The 15,311-nt window shown below is 53.2% G+C and overlaps 8 protein-coding genes across 8 annotated transcripts; 2 read left to right on the forward strand and 6 right to left on the reverse strand.

Moving 5' to 3' along the window:
- Positions 1 to 3,509: 3,509 nt before the first annotated feature.
- On the forward strand, positions 3,510 to 4,403 carry M409DRAFT_66172 (uncharacterized protein; the record flags this gene model as incomplete). The annotated part of the gene is made up of 1 exon (XM_033816820.1): positions 3,510 to 4,403. One exon carries the CDS (start codon positions 3,510 to 3,512, stop codon positions 4,401 to 4,403), a length of 894 nt encoding a protein of 297 aa, XP_033667995.1.
- A 131-nt stretch (positions 4,404 to 4,534) lies between these two features.
- M409DRAFT_22541 (uncharacterized protein) lies at positions 4,535 to 5,455 on the reverse strand (the record flags this gene model as incomplete). The annotated part of the gene is made up of 1 exon (XM_033806376.1): positions 4,535 to 5,455. The coding sequence occupies one exon, from the start codon at positions 5,453 to 5,455 to the stop codon at positions 4,535 to 4,537; it is 921 nt and encodes a 306-aa protein (XP_033667996.1).
- A 452-nt stretch (positions 5,456 to 5,907) lies between these two features.
- M409DRAFT_66173 (uncharacterized protein) lies at positions 5,908 to 6,679 on the reverse strand (the record flags this gene model as incomplete). Its single annotated transcript, XM_033816821.1, has 2 exons — positions 5,908 to 6,581; positions 6,649 to 6,679. The coding sequence occupies 2 exons, from the start codon at positions 6,677 to 6,679 to the stop codon at positions 5,908 to 5,910; spliced, it is 705 nt and encodes a 234-aa protein (XP_033667997.1).
- A 372-nt stretch (positions 6,680 to 7,051) lies between these two features.
- On the forward strand, positions 7,052 to 8,521 carry M409DRAFT_66174 (uncharacterized protein; the record flags this gene model as incomplete). The annotated part of the gene is made up of 6 exons (XM_033816822.1): positions 7,052 to 7,072; positions 7,127 to 7,158; positions 7,230 to 7,356; positions 7,407 to 7,654; positions 7,704 to 8,254; positions 8,310 to 8,521. The coding sequence occupies 6 exons, from the start codon at positions 7,052 to 7,054 to the stop codon at positions 8,519 to 8,521; spliced, it is 1,191 nt and encodes a 396-aa protein (XP_033667998.1).
- Positions 8,522 to 8,680: 159 nt separating this feature from the next.
- M409DRAFT_22544 (uncharacterized protein) lies at positions 8,681 to 9,673 on the reverse strand (the record flags this gene model as incomplete). Its single annotated transcript, XM_033806377.1, has 2 exons — positions 8,681 to 9,249; positions 9,304 to 9,673. The coding sequence occupies 2 exons, from the start codon at positions 9,671 to 9,673 to the stop codon at positions 8,681 to 8,683; spliced, it is 939 nt and encodes a 312-aa protein (XP_033667999.1).
- A 393-nt stretch (positions 9,674 to 10,066) lies between these two features.
- M409DRAFT_66175 (uncharacterized protein) lies at positions 10,067 to 11,722 on the reverse strand (the record flags this gene model as incomplete). Its single annotated transcript, XM_033816823.1, has 2 exons — positions 10,067 to 10,116; positions 10,171 to 11,722. 2 exons carry the CDS (start codon positions 11,720 to 11,722, stop codon positions 10,067 to 10,069), a joined length of 1,602 nt encoding a protein of 533 aa, XP_033668000.1.
- A 1,180-nt stretch (positions 11,723 to 12,902) lies between these two features.
- On the reverse strand, positions 12,903 to 13,543 carry M409DRAFT_66176 (uncharacterized protein; the record flags this gene model as incomplete). Its single annotated transcript, XM_033816824.1, has 2 exons — positions 12,903 to 13,326; positions 13,389 to 13,543. The coding sequence occupies 2 exons, from the start codon at positions 13,541 to 13,543 to the stop codon at positions 12,903 to 12,905; spliced, it is 579 nt and encodes a 192-aa protein (XP_033668001.1).
- A 1,039-nt stretch (positions 13,544 to 14,582) lies between these two features.
- On the reverse strand, positions 14,583 to 15,179 carry M409DRAFT_66177 (uncharacterized protein; the record flags this gene model as incomplete). The annotated part of the gene is made up of 3 exons (XM_033816825.1): positions 14,583 to 14,749; positions 14,799 to 14,932; positions 15,055 to 15,179. 3 exons carry the CDS (start codon positions 15,177 to 15,179, stop codon positions 14,583 to 14,585), a joined length of 426 nt encoding a protein of 141 aa, XP_033668002.1.
- Positions 15,180 to 15,311: the final 132 nt, after the last annotated feature.

Genomic DNA, 15,311 nt, shown 5'->3' on the forward strand with positions numbered 1-15,311 from the left:
CGTTGAAGAAACAACGAAAGGATTTCGGGGTAGAAAGGTATTCAATGAAGGGATGGATTGCCGTTGAATGCTGGGGACCAGGGCACGTTCAAATAGACGCTCCAAACCATAAGTGCGACAAAAGCGGTATACCCACCTGAATGCCCCCGAGTAATCAATAGGACGCGATCGACATCGAATCGCCCTTTCAAGGCACTTCGGTCTCAAGGTTCAGCTTGATACACTTCATGAGCGCGTCGAGGCTGCTACGAGCGGTGCTGCTTCTCAGGCTACGGAGACGCCGTCTTGCAACAAAGTGCAATTGGTGCCGGTAACCGCTTCTTTTCCCAAGCCTCGCCCTCTGTGGGCTGCAGTTGACTGAGCACTAGCAGCATAGCGGGAGGCGGCATTCCCCAGAGAGTGGCGTCTTTCTCGAAGCCACCCGTCTAAAACGTGGAGTCCTCCGGTATGGAGTAGGTATAAGCTTCAGCTTAAGCTCAAGTCCTCGGTCGAAGCATAAGCAAGCACACCAGGCCGGGCCAATCTTGCGATCTCGAACAGGTGTCGAGTGACCCTAGTGCACGTGGTTGTGCCAGGATTCCACTCAAGGCGTTCGAAGGGACGGGATCTATGGCGTTATGATGGTCGTTGCAGCCATGTGGTCTTCGGGCGGCCAGTAAAATATCCATAAGTGGACGCCTCATGACGAGGCGGTTGGCGAAAAGTACGTAGGAGGTAAGGGCGAGGATTTGCTTTGCCGCTGTGGCCAAGTCATGGAAGTAAAATCTCCGACGATGTATTCTTCTGCTGTTCTCAGTGAAAGCCTCATGCTGCTAAAGAGCGTAGTGTATGTGACTTACCGTGTTGATGGAGAACACGTCGGGAGGATGGTCGAGAAGAGAAGGTGAAGTTGGAAGATCGACGCAAATGGCTCAAAAGGGGTTGGCACAACGGCTGGAACTCGCGACTCCGCAAAACGGTAGCGCCAAGTGGCCATAGCTGCCGAGGACGTAATACCTGCCTCTTCATTGGACGATCGCCATTCTTCTTGCTTCCCACTATGGCGTTCTGCGGTGCTGTAAAGCAGCCTCACAGACGACGGCGTCCCTCAGGGATGACAAGTCGAATCGAAGGCGATGTGATTGGGGAGAGCTTTTGCCACACTTTCAAAGTTGGGTGTCCTGACAGCCATACCTTCTCTGCTGACATTCGTAGCCATACAGGGAATGAACTGGGAATTAACAGCCGCCGAAGAAACGACCAAAAAGACTGTAAAAGGCACTGTCTACGATGACAAAGCTCGCAAAATGGATCTCAGCAGTACGGTCATCAGTCGCTGCGTGATTCACTCTTGCAGCTACCTCTGAAATGGATCTTCACAACCTCAGCTTCCTCCTACAAAATAGGCCAGGGCAGAGATCTCCGTCCTGGTGGAAAGGATGACCTCCTCAGGGCACTCCAAACTGCAAATCTCACAGCAAATCCCGAGTCTCGAACAGCGGAGCATGGAAAGATAGAGCGCAGTAGAGAGAACAATATCGAACTCTAGGCGCCGTAATCGTCAAGAGCTATTCTACGCTGACGACTACTTGCGAGAATTCGCGAACCCAAATCGATTTCCTCGAAAACACTTTTGCGTGCCGAGGCGTACAGACTATTTTCTTTCGCCTCGGAACTTGGACAACATTATGTCGAGCATTACGATACTCCGCTCTAGGCCTCCACCTTGTGCCAATCAACACGCGAATATTCTCCAAGAGCATACACCGCTGTTACCGCCTAGAATATTCAAGACGCCATTAGCATGGATCCCTGAAAAGAAGGTGACGAGTCTGTAACAAGGCGGTTATCAGACCATTCGAATTCACTCACGAATGTGCGGTCGAACAACACACCGAGGCGTTTTCAGGCCTCTAGATGGCCAAGAGAAGAATATGTCCCGCAACACGCTATGGCGTTCCAGATCAAGCAAGTGAGAACTCTCTGCAGCAACATTCCAGGTGGCAGGTGGCATGACCGGACCAGCAATACTCGATCTCGATCTCAATATTCTCATGCTGGAACTCTTCCAAAGACCGCATCCATGAACGCTTAGAGATGCCCCTGACGACACGCCGATGAGCGGTTGGCTTCTGCATGTTTCGTCCGATCGAGAACCTGGAACGTTGAATTCGCTTCCCGAGAGGGTTCGCTGTCAGCCTTGGGCTGCCGTTGCCTTGCTCAGACGCAAACGAAGTCACTCTGGACAGCGGCAATGCGTGACCAGACCATTATCTTTGTCTAGAACTTCACCTCGACCTTGCCGTGTCTGATGTTGCGATTACTCCTACGCACTAGCTTCAATTGTTAAAGTGGTGCGGTCGTGCAGGGATGACCCTGGCGCTGTCTCGCGGCTGCGCCGCTGCCTCATATGGTTGATGGAAACAGCCTCTGCTCACATCGCCGCAAATCATTACGAGCCACGTGAGACGCCATTCGCTATGTCTCGAGCAAGAGCAAGCCGTCGATACCTCCGATCTATTGCGGCCGTACGTGAGGGGACCCCTCGATACATCGAACTGGCGTGGTCTTTGTTCTGCCCTACTTACTACGACGGCACACGCAGAGAAGAACTCAGTAGGTACCCCTACGGCTTTGACGGTGCTAGACTGCTCACCTACGAGTCTGAACGAAGAGCTAGGAGATAAGTCCTGGGAATCGTGAAGCACGGATCTTGACGACTCCATACAAGAGACCAAGCCCCCAATGAGCTTTTCATGTTTCGACACAATGTAAGAGCACCACGACAGAAATTTTTTCAATGTAGTCGACACTTTTGACTCTTTTCTGATTTCAGAAGAGCTGAACTGGCCCCCATCACTGATGTTGGAGGGAAAAGTGTCGTAAGTCCCATGTTTCTACTCCAGGATACCGCCAACATTGTGCTCACTTGTAGACACCAGACCTAAGAGAAGTGGCCCATACGAATCAGTCGACCACAGGGGCCTTGAGCATCATGCTCCTTCCTTCTCCGTTTCCCTTCGAGTTCAGACAGTCGAAATGCATGACGAAGAATTTGCCTCCGGGACATGTATCCTTTTGCAACTTTGTAAACGCAACTCCTACGTATCGTCAAGGTGAGTGCAAGTGAGCGGCTCTCAAAACATGACGCTAAATGACCATACCATCGGCCCGAAACCGGATCTTGCTTGACCTGAACAGGCAAGAGTAAGTCTTGGGCACATCACTAAGCAGAGCGCTGCTGAGGCCATTGCAAGAACACAACCGTAATGCAGTGGATCCAGCTCAATGAGGTAAGTTAACTGCGAGTTGCGCTGCTCGTGCGGCTAAAGGGTAGGACCGCACAATGAGGTTGCGCCTGATTACGCGGGCGCGCACAATCTTCTCGTTCAGGACATTGCTGGTCCGTGTGCGTGGCATGGATCGTTCCAACTTATCACCACATCTCCGATGTCGTTCTCTTGCCAAAGATACATCGTTGAGCTGAATATCAAACAATCAATCGTACCGCCGTTCTTCAATTTCTCACGATGGCGGAAGCGGACAAGAAGGATGGCGACTTTGTCCTTCACGTCACGGAAAATCCAGACGAGGCGATCTACTTCTACAAAGAGGTTGACGCCGCATTACAGCCGCGTTCTCGGGACATGCTCCTCAAGTACACCGCCATACCTGAAGACCGACTCGTCTCACACATCAAGGAAGCCCAGCGCCGAGCCTTCAAAGTCGCACCATACTCGTCAGTCGGATCCATGACATGGCTGAACCCGATGATCTTGTTGCACTTTGCATACGAGAAGGTACTCGAGCGAGTCAAGAATGGAGCGTCAATCCTGGATTGCGGATGTATGATCGCACAAGACTTGAGGCAGTTGGCCTTTGACGGAGCTCCAACAGATCACATGTACGGCTTCGACCTGGAGCCAGAATTCTTCGACATCGGCTACGACTTCTTCCGAGACCGGCAGACATTCCGTGGTAGTTTCATGAAAGTCGACGCCGGTCAAGACTTCTCGGAGACGTCGTTGACAGATCTCGTCGGCAAGATAGACGTCATCTGGTGTGCCAAATTCATCCACCTCTACGATTATGACGACCAGATCGCAATGGCTAGCAAGCTCGTGCGACTCTTGAAGCCTCGGCCTGGTTCTATGTTTGTGGGTTCGCAGAATGGGTTTCCTGGAGGCAAGCAAATGAAGCTCAGCGGTGCGGGTTCGATGGGGAGCAAGACCAACACTACGTTCCTGTGTGATGTACATCAGCTGAAGGAGATCTGGAAGGAGGTCAGCAAGCGCACGGGGTTGGACTTCGACGTAGAGGGGACTCTGCTGAATTTGAGGACCATTGGAAGGCATAAGGACAATGGGAGCGAATATCACAAGGTCATTGGGTATAATCTTCAGTATCTTATCACCATTAAGTAGAAAGATAGGCGCATGGAAGGAGAGTTTTCGTTATTCGGGGCTTACAGATCGATAATCCAGGGGTGAGGACGCAAGGACAGACCAATTTGGAAGACAATACACTGCAGTTGACCAGGCAACGTTCAATATTTCTACTTCTCCTTCGCCATCGCATTCAACACCACAAACACCTCCCTCGCATACACCTGAAACTTCTCCTTCTTACCTTCCTCACACGGCGAGAACTTATCAGGATGCCAGCGATATGACTCTTTCTTGAGGTCGATCTCACCGAGCTGTCGGAACAAGGCTTTGAGGTCTTTCTCCCACGATGCTGGGTCATCATGTCTGCCCATGATTGGTGGGTGAGGGAATTCCTTGATAGAAGAGTAGTCTTTGAAGCAGTCATCGACATAGCGACGCCAGCTGGTGATGGTTAGCTCTGTGGGCATGCGGTTGGGAGGGGCTGGACGCGTGGGTTGGTCTTGGGAACGGGGTGGGTGTTGCTGGCCTTGGGGAGGTTGGCGTGGTTGTTGGTCGTGTTTTCGAGAGGAGTGCCGCGAATACTCCGGCCGGGGAGCTTGATCAGAGCTTGGTCCAGCCTTGCGGCTGTGAGAGGGTCGACGTCGTCGCTGCTTTGCCTCGAACCACTGTCGACGCTCCCGTTCTTCCTCGTCCAACTTCTTGAATGCCGCAGCCATGCGCTTATCCTCTTGGTCCTCGAACATAGCGTCAAGCTCAGTGTACTCCTTTCGGTGTCTGTCAAGCGTAGCTTTGGCGCTGTCGACGCGGCCATGAGCGCGGTCGTATTGCTCTTGAAAGTGTTCACTGTGCCTGCGTGCCAGATTGTATTTGTCTTCGAGTCGAATCTTCTCCTGGGTTGTACTGTATTGACGACGATGAAGTTGCTTATAAAAATGTTCCATATCATCTTCGCACTTTTCGATTTTGTCACTCAGATCTCTGAAGTCTCCCAGTGCTTTGTAGTACTTGTCCAACGATTTGGCTGCCTTCTCCATCGCATCGTCGACATCTTGCTCTCTCGCCTTGCTGACTTTCGTTCTGAGAGGCATCCTGAATATCGCACTTCGAAAACTGTATGCTGAATGTAAGATTTGAGAAGTATACCAATACCAGATTGGCGTGAGAAGTTGTTGAATTCGGTCAAAGGCGGCAATAACGCTCTCAAGGAGTCGGGGGCCCTTCACTTATGCACGTATTCACATTTAGCATCTCGTTAATGATCAAAGACTTGAGTCTTTGTCGACAGGAACTCCGGGGTTGTGCGTGAACAAAGACCTCGCCTTTACCATCGACATCGACCAAGTCCTTTGTCGCGATCCAATAAAGGCTGCAGACTTAGAACGATGGCTTGAAGGCGCCGTAATCCAAGATCAAGTGTTCCGGGGCCGTTGTATGTGTTAAAGCAGCGCGACAAGGTGTATAGTTGACGGGCTTGAAACACATATACAAGCCAACCAAAAAACATTAGCTTTTGTGGCATGGTGGTAGTTACACGTACAGCCTATCTTAACGCTTTCACTTTCTCATCCACAATCTTTTGCACCATCTTCTCCAGCATAGCACCGCCATTGCCAGAGTTGGTCTCAAAGTATGCAGCCACGCTCTTCTCGACGTACTTTCCCACCATGTCCACTTCGACATTCACATTTTCTCCCTTCTGTTTCTTGGCCAGCACCACCTTCTCTTGCGTATATGCAATGAGCATGATCTCCCACCATCCTTCGTCATCGTTCACAGCAGTAATCGTGAGAGAAGCACCATCCAATGTGACGTATCCCTTCTCGACGATATACCTCAGCACGCTCTCGTCCTTGGGCTGCAGGCGGAACGTCACAGCATTGCCGTCCGGTCTGGTCTCCAAGACTGTTGCGATCGTATCAACATGGCCTTGGACAAAGTGTCCTCCCATGCGCGTGGTACTGCTCACAGCTCGCTCAAGGTTGACTCCACTGCCCTCCTTCAGCGACCCGAGATTAGTCCTACGCAAGGTCTCTGGCGCAACCCCGACTTTGAACGAGTCCTTCTCGAACTCCGTCACGGTCAAGCACGTGCCATTGATGCTTATGCTGTCGCCCAGATGGCAGTCGTCGAGGATTTCGGCGCAGTCGCTGATGGTGAGGGAGGTACCTCCGCCGCCGCTCGATGATTCATCGTGTTTGACGAGCTTGGAGACGGCTGGACGGTGGGCGTCAGCGCACGCTGTAAACGAGATGGAAAACAAGACGTGCGATAGGAGACGTACTGCCTATCTTCTCGACGATGCCGGTGAACATCTTGACAAGAGTGGTAATGGCTGCGAATGGGGATTTGCAGAGAATAAGTGAGGTGGAATTAGCGTGACGCTCGAGCTCATTCACTTCGCCCCGCCGATCTCGGGCCGAGGCCGTCTGCACTCCTTTGGAAAGTTATGCCGACCGCGAGCGGTTCGTGCGGATGTCCAATGCCTTTTGATATAACGCTTTAGACCTTCGACGGTGCTTTTGAAGACTTCAATGTCGTTTCATAAATCACTGCGGCTCTTCAGCCGAGCGTCAGCCTCCCAAGTCGCGGTCCGAGCACTCCCACAACAGCGGCGATGGCTAGCCACTCCAGCAGGCGGTGCAGATGCAGCCTCCCTGCCATTGGCAGGCATACGGGTCCTTGATATGACCAGAGTTCTTGCAGGAGTAGGATCTTGCACCAATTCATCTTGTACGAGGCCGTATACTAACGATTTGTAGCCATATTGCACCCAAATCCTTGGCGACCTCGGGTATGGACGATGAGCCCTGTACGACCTTCCGGGTCTGAAGTATGAGGACCGTGAAGCTCATGCTGAGATAGTGCCGAAGTTATCAAGATCGAACATCCAACTCGTGGAGACGACACGAGAGCATGGGGTCCTCCGTATGCCTCATATACGGAATCGAGCGGCAAGCAAGGCTCAGGAGAGAGTGCCTACTTTCTCGCAGTACGTGGCAGTTCAGTGCACCGCTTAATGCGATTGCTGATGGAAAACAGGTAAATCGAAACAAAAAGTCCATCGGTCTATCTTTCCAAAATCCAGCAGGTGTCGACATTTTGCACAAATTGGCAAAGGACTGCGATGTTCTGGTCGAGAATTATCTTCCTGGAGCGTTGAAGAAGTATAACTTGGACTATGAGAGCATTCGCAAAGTCAATCCAAACCTCATCTACGCCAGCATCACTGGTTATGGACAGACTGGGCCTCTCCGTGCGAAGGCTGGCTACGATGTTATGGTGGAAGCGTGAGTACTGTTCGACTCATCAGTTTTATATATATTGATACATTGACAGCGAAATGGGCCTCATGCATATCACTGGCCACAGAGATGGTCCTCCGGCCAAGGTCGGCGTTGCTGTGACCGATCTCACAACCGGTCTCTACACATCAAACTCCGTCATGGCCGCTCTCATCGCTCGAGGAAAGACAGGCAAAGGCCAGCACCTCGATGTCTGTCTAGCAGACTGCCAAATCGCAACTCTCGCCAACCTAGCAAGCTCATGCCTGATCAGCGGCAAGCCAGACACAGGCCGCTGGGGAACCGCTCATCCCTCAATCGTGCCATACAAAGCCTTCAAGACCAAAGATGGAGACATCTTGCTTGGCGGCGGTAACGATCGACTCTACGGTATCCTTTGCAACAAGATTGGAAAACCAGAACTGGCGGAGGATAAGAAGTACAAGACCAATGCTGACAGAGTGAAGTCGAGGGTGGAGCTCGAGGAGATCATCGAGACTGCTACGAAGACGAAGACCACTCAAGAATGGCTTGACATCCTGGAAGGAAGCGGTATGCCATATGCACCCATCAACGATGTCAAGACGACGCTGGAGCATGATCATTGTAAGCTTGAAACCACTTTATTTCCTCCGTGCATCAACTGCTAACACCTATGTAGCAAAAGCTCGCGGCATGGTAACAGAGGTCGACCATCCTTCCTGTGGCCCCATGAAGCTTGTCTCACCTCCAGTCAAGTTCTCAGAGTCAAAGCCAAGTATAAGGAGCGCGCCGCCGACGCTAGGGCAACATACAGATGATGTATTGTCGAGCTTGCTGGGGATGAGCGGCGGCGAAATAGAGGCGCTGAAGAAGGATGGTGTTATCTCATAGCTGAGCTTCATGATATAGGAGCCCGAGCTCAATGATGCTGACTACATTGATTTATATCGCATGCCTTTCCATGTCTAATCTAGTTGACTACGATCAACGTGGACAGAAGTGTCGATCAATCTGCAATCGCAGCAGCACAGACCGAGCAAGACAACAACGTCAAAACGGAATCCTCCTATCCTCCATCCTGGAAGGCTTCGCCTTCCTATCAGGGTCTCTCGGAAAGCAGACACAGCACCGTCCCTCCACAACCCTCGGCTTCACCCGCATATCCACCTCGCCCTGCCGAATCCGCTCGGCGAGACTCGTCCCCCGCAGCATTTTGTAGTACTTCCCACCCATCTGCGCTTCGGGGCCGTCGCTCCTAAACACCTCGACCATGCGAGACGCCATGACTTCGTCGACCAGCTGGCCCAGCGTGAGGCCGTCGCGAGACCTGACCACCACCGACGCAGCCGCGTTCAGCGTCCGTCCCGACGGGTGTTCTAAACGCAGCTCCAGCGTGATGTTTGCGAGCTTGAAAGGCGGGTTGGTGATGTACACGCGCCGCCACGTCTCTGGGTTGGCGAAGTACTCCTCAGCGGCAAAGCTGGTCGCGATGTCAAGAGCCGTGGTGTAGTCCTCCACGCCGTCATCGCGGACAGGGTCGTAGGAAGGGGTTTGTCCCGCCGAAATCAGCGGACACAAAAGCCAGCTATTGATTACTGGGCGGTTTGAGGCGTCGAGTACTGGGGTTAGTTGTTCGTCGTGCGGGGGTTCGGTCTTCTTGATCCGCTACAGACGGATCATCTTGAAGGTCTCGCATGGTAGTTTCTCCCGGAGCGTCTTTGTGTTGTTGATGGTGTCTTTGAATCCACCGCAGGTTCTCGAGCTGGAGAAGAGGTCTTGGAAGGGGAGATGATCCAGGATCTCAATTAGGAGTTCTGGTAGAGCCAGGACTTTGGCGACGGGTGGCTTTGTTGTGACGCTTGTTATCACCGGCCTTGAATAGGCTTGCGTGGATTGAGCGTCGATTATCTCGCTCTCTGGGTCTACCATTGTGTCAGGGGCTGTGAAGGCGTTAACGTGGAATAGAGTGCGGAGGTCTTCGAAGAGAATGGAGAGGGTGGTTTCTGCAAGAGTCTTCAAACCGGTGTAGGGTCGCACAGGCATGCATGGCTGTGACACAGCGCTGTCGGAACCAACCTCGAATCTTCTTCTGTTTGGGCTGCACCAGAATCGAGACCGCATCTGAGCTTTGCATAGAAGGAGTCGGCAATGATGCTGGCCAATCAGTAGTATCTTATGAAGTGTTTGGAGACACAGCAGAGTGGTTTACCACCCGATTTCAAGGAGATATTATGCCCTATTCCAGTTCCACGCGTCAGGCCGTTTGCATCTCTGTCGTTATCAGCATAACTCATCATTCATTCACTCATCATCAGCATCAGCATCGCTTGAACGCCCCAACAATCCCCTCCCTCATCGCAAACAAACAGAGTCGAGTGATAAGATCCCCAAAACGCCATCGCTAAGCCGGCCTTAAAAGACCACTCACTCTCACACTCAAACGTGTCTACCAAGACCGCTCCATGTCTCCATGAACATCATTGCATCTGTCGGCTATGTCAGTACGAGCCTTTCTCAAAGAGTGAAGATAACAAGCTTACCTTCATTACTCGTAAACGGCAACACATACGCCCCCAGAGAGTTCCTCGGCGGCTCATACCTGAGGATGAATACATACGGAGGCGGCCGAATCGCAATCAGACTCACAACTCCATTTCCCTCGAAGTGTGCCCAGTCCGGGTCATACGCATACTTGGTGACGAACGCCGTCCAGATGGGCACGTCCTTCTTCGAGCCTCTCAACGCAGAAGCTTCCAGACGCACAGCACCAGAGGCGTTGTCTCGAAAGATGCGCAAGGCATGGTACATCTGCCCATGCCTCATTTCTCCTGCGAAGAGCTCTTGCTCGCCAGCATCGCTGATGAGTTCGGCGTCATCCACGAGTTGGCGGATGCCGACGCCTCGTTGGTCTTGACGTTTCATTGCGACGAACGTGGAGTAGAAGAGGACCATTCGTTCGTGGAAGATGAAGTTCAAGCGGGCCCAAAGGGTGTAGCGGCCTTCTCTTCGGAAGCGACAGAGTTGGAGACTGGAGCCTTTTCGGATGACTTTCAGGTTCGTCAGGGGCTGGCAGAAGTGGAGTTGTTGGCCGTGGACGTCGGCGGTCATGATCAGGATCCGGGCGCGGAAGTCTGTAGGTCGCCAGTACAGACGGACCCAGAAGCGTTCTTCGTCAAAGGAGAGTTGCAGTGCTCTCTGGAAGCCGTCCCGGACGAGGTGCTGCAGACACATAGGATCGGCATCGCCATGGCACGACGATCGTTCCAACAACTGGAACGGCTGTCGGTAAGGCGTGGTGGGATGGCGACCATCGAAGATGTTTTCAGACCAGTGCACCAGAGGGCCAGGGGTGGTCGGGATGTACGTCTCACTCGAGTAGGATGTCTGGCTTGAAGACATCGTTTGAGAAGAGCCCGAAGAGAACAGTGGTGATATTGGCGGCTCAGGGGCAGGTCCCAGATTCGGCGGTCGCTCCCAACTGTCGTGGTCGCTGGACGAGACTGTCGGCGAGATGGGATATGGTGCCGGTCGGGAGGGCCGCCGAGGGCGAGGTCGGGGGGTACTCGTTCCAGAGATGGGAGTCCGACTATGTCGACGCAGTGCGGCCTCTTGTGCTTGCAGTACATCCTTCAAATCCTGCCTCAACTCCCCTAAACCCTGCGATCGATGGCCTTCCAGAATCTCATGTTGAGCATTGAGGAAATGCCGATACCACACCAGCCTCTCCAACAACCCAAACTTCTCCACCTCATCAAAGCGATAGTTCAGATCCTCCCACACCATCTGATCCGGCCTCTCCCTCGCCCTCGCAAACATACCAAACAACTCATCCAGCGTCATCCTCAGACTCCGAAACACCAACCCCAAATCCTCCTGAATCCGATAAAACGACGGCCCATACTGCCTCGTGCCGTCCTCATTGTGTATGGCGCGCAAAGCCGACGAAATCGCAAACAGTTCGCTCACAATCGCTGTGATGCGCGTGGCGCTGCGCGGCAGCGACTCGCGGAATTTATACAAGCCATCCGCCGCGTCCTCTGACTCTTCCGCGAACCTGATCAGAGACGGTTCGCGGTTGTCCAGCCCGGCCATGCTATTCGCTCAGGGGGGTGTCGCAAGGACCCGCGCGCGCTTGTGACTCGTGTTGGTGTGCCTGTCCGCTGAATCTCATTGGCTCGTTGCCGCCGATAGGTGTGCCTGAGGCATGAGGTCTCGTCGTTCGAAGTGGCAGCCTGGGGGATATTGAGGAGGTTGGGGACTAGTCGGGCGAGGTGACTCTTCCGACTCTCTGATCGCCTAGCTGGTCTGGTACGACGTGAGGCGCAAAAATCTGTACTTCCCGCAGCGGATGAGCTGGCCTCCCGTTTCGAGAAGTCGATGAGTGGGGCCATCGTTCACCGGTCGAGAGAGCTTGAAGACTTTTGCTCATGCTGTTGTTTTGTTTGTAGGAGGAAACTTTTCAATGAAAGAAAAATCGAACACAAAGAGACAATGGATCTCGTACAGATGTCTCTAGTAAACTCAATCTTTGAGTGTGCCAGGAAGAACCATGTGGTCGCCCTACCTGTTGCAGCCAATCAAGCCGAAGAGAGCATTGTACCAAGCTGAGGTCGATACACGTCTGACATTGCAGCAGAAAGAGAAGACGGATGGACTGTGAAAGGGAGGAGAGGACAATCAAGGTGAAGTCAAATCTGAGACACAATACCGTCAGTGGGCGCCTGAGGCATTCGGATTTGGCGGTCAAAGCGCGCTCCCGATCCTTGGAAATGAGACAGCCCAAGCAAACTTGATATTTTCACCCTACTCCCAGGCATGAACGTTTGTACTCACGAGTCACGGACAGTGACGACGACCTATCAACGATAGAGGGAATGGAAATCTTCTCGCGGTATTGGCCTGCTGCACGCCGGCAGCAAAGGCACTGCTCGATTCCATAAAAGGTAACAGCCAAATCTGCTACACTAACAACTACTGGTGAAAGCCATATCATAGGCGTTGGGTATCATCGTCATATCCTCAAAGAACGCCTCAGAGCTCGGTGTCCTTCTCATGACCGTGCTGGATGATATCTCACTCGAAACGCCGATTCCCGATGCATATCCCTCCTTCCTCCGCACTCAAAATCGATTAAAAATACTGGCAAAGCTTGTGTGGGCAGAAGCTGTGTGCCGTCGAAGGACAGACGTGGTTGTTGGAGAAGAAACGCCGGATGGTCCAAGAAACAGCCGTATGCAAGAGTCGTGAAAGAGCTGAGGTGAGAGAATCTGTTTTACACAAACTCGTAGTCTTCATCCTCAGTTGGAACCACAACAGCCTGCTCAGCAGCTGCCTTCTTGCCCTTGCGCTTCTTCGCTGGCGAAGGAGTGACAGCCTCGCCCTCGGAGTCCAGCAGCTCGTACTCGCTCTTGACCAACTTGACAGTCTCCCGCTCTTCAAACTTCTCCACAGCCTTGGCGAGGGCGACGTTCAAGATCTGGCTGCCCTTGGTTGGGCCACGGGCGTGGTCGAACGAATACGTAACACCGGCATCGACAGGTGGCGAAGGCGTCTCGTCGTACTCGTCTGAGTTGCTACCGGAAGAGTCGTCCGTCATGGCGGTACCTTCGAGCATGTCATGCTTGCGGGCAATCTTGGTGCCGTGGGCGAGGGAAGCTACGGCGCTCTTCTCCTCACGTCGCTTGAGGTTGTACTCCCTGCAAGAGCTAGCTGTTAGCTACATACATCCTTCAGGTATTGCTCATCGGCGGTGACTCACGTCTCGGATGGACGGTATGGCCGTGGCTTGCCTGGAGCCCTGCCCACACCGTCCGAGGTTCCCAAGGCCCACTTGTGCTTGTGAGTAGCGTCGCGCTTGTAAGACTGAGCGTTGCTGCGAAGGTCGGCCTGGGAGAAGGTCTGCTCAGCGGACATGTTGAGTGGAGGGTGTTGGACGCGTTTGGAGGTGTTGATGAGTTGGAGAGGGGATGTCGTCGCGTCGTCGATCGATTGGAAGGCTGACTGAATGGACACCTTAATGTCTGGGTGGTGTCGAGCTGGAGATGGAGTGGTCTTTCGTAGGTCGGGGGATCAGGTGAGTATGGGCTGGGGCGTTTATTGTCGACTGGAGGCGGAGAACAAAGAACGAAACAGAAGCTACGTGATTACGGCAGGTATGATCCTGGTCAAAGACAACAGTGAGAGTGGCCGACTGAGGCGTGACTGCTGCTGAAGCTGAGTCACGGGGCTGTGGCTTGGATGTCCGAGACCGCGATGAGTCTATCAGGGCGGTGCTGGAAGCGGTGGATGAGTTGGATGACTGGTGATTTGTTGGGAGGGGTGTTGCTCTTGCAATCGACGGCAACAAGCAGAGAACAACGAGCACGTCAATGGGCGTCTTTGTTATTATCAAGGCAACGCGCTCGCTCCGGAGGTGGGGGGAGCAACGGTAAGAGACATTGATTGCGCCACGGCGGCTCGCTGAAGGTTCGTCATGGGACATGAACGTGGTGACAACGAGTGGCCCACGGCCGCGTCGCATGGATGTCATGGCCGAGGTCATGGGCAATCAAACAGGCTGCCAGTGAGGCGGTGTTCCGACACAGCTTCGTTGTTTTGTTGATACGAGAGGTGAGCTTGCACCTCTGCCCACTTCGACGGACGCGGCACAACGCGGACCCCACGAACCGACGTCAGCTCGTGCATGCACCTGCATGCCCTCAAACAGAGAGCTCCAACTCGCTATTTTCGGTCGGCGGGCTCCGGCACAGGTACATTCCTGTCATCCCGGTAATGTGCAGCATCGCACGTGTTGAGAGCATTCGCTGAAGCGCTGGCGGAGACGGCGGTCTGATGAGACAGCGACGTGTTCATGTGTCTGTCTACGTGATCTCACTTCCATCACGACAGCATCCTCTCCGGCGGCAACAAGGTGCAGACGCATCGATCAGATCGCTCTGTGCGGCTGCAGCGCCTAGACACCCTCTTCTTCGCGTGACTCCTCCTCTTCCTCGCTTGGAAGGACATTTGGGAACCAGCCATACGAGGAGAAGTCGACTGTTCGCTCCCCGAGATCCCCACGACCAACCTCCACACCTTCAGCGCTCAGCACGCGTTCTTGATTTGCTGCGCCGTTTGTTCCTCTTCTCCAAGAGTCAGCTGGACAGTTTAGCCACCCATGAGATATGACGACAGAAAACTCGCCTTTGGCTGATGACCCCTTTGGAGTTGATGACTCTCTGCCACGGGACTGTGTCGCTGTTGTACCGCGCGTCTGGCTGGTCTGTCGCTGATGGGAGGTATTTCAGGCACATTCCCACTTGACTGTCATGCAGTGAGCTGTTGTTGGTCTACGTCCCGTGAGATGCAGTGTCGCCATACCGTGGTCGCTCGGCTACATGTACTCGTTCAGCAACCAGGCTGTTGGGACGTGTGGTATAGAGTACTTGTACTCACGGTATCCAAGAAGCAGTGCTATATGGCCGTAGCTGGTTACTCTGCCGTAAGGTATCTCTCGTACTGCGCGGTACACCATCGTGTACCAGGATGCTGCCTCTTCTGATCGTGGCATGTCTCCCAAAGTCGTCACATTCTCCTCGTGTGTTCCCACAAACACTCACGCCCTTCATGCAAGTTTGGTAATGTAGAGTTCAAGCTGTTGCAGCCTCAGGCATTCATACGTCGACACGTGACGTCAATCGAG

Source organism: Zasmidium cellare (assembly GCF_010093935.1).
Source record: "Zasmidium cellare ATCC 36951 unplaced genomic scaffold M409scaffold_16, whole genome shotgun sequence".
NCBI lineage: Eukaryota > Fungi > Ascomycota > Dothideomycetes > Mycosphaerellales > Mycosphaerellaceae > Zasmidium > Zasmidium cellare.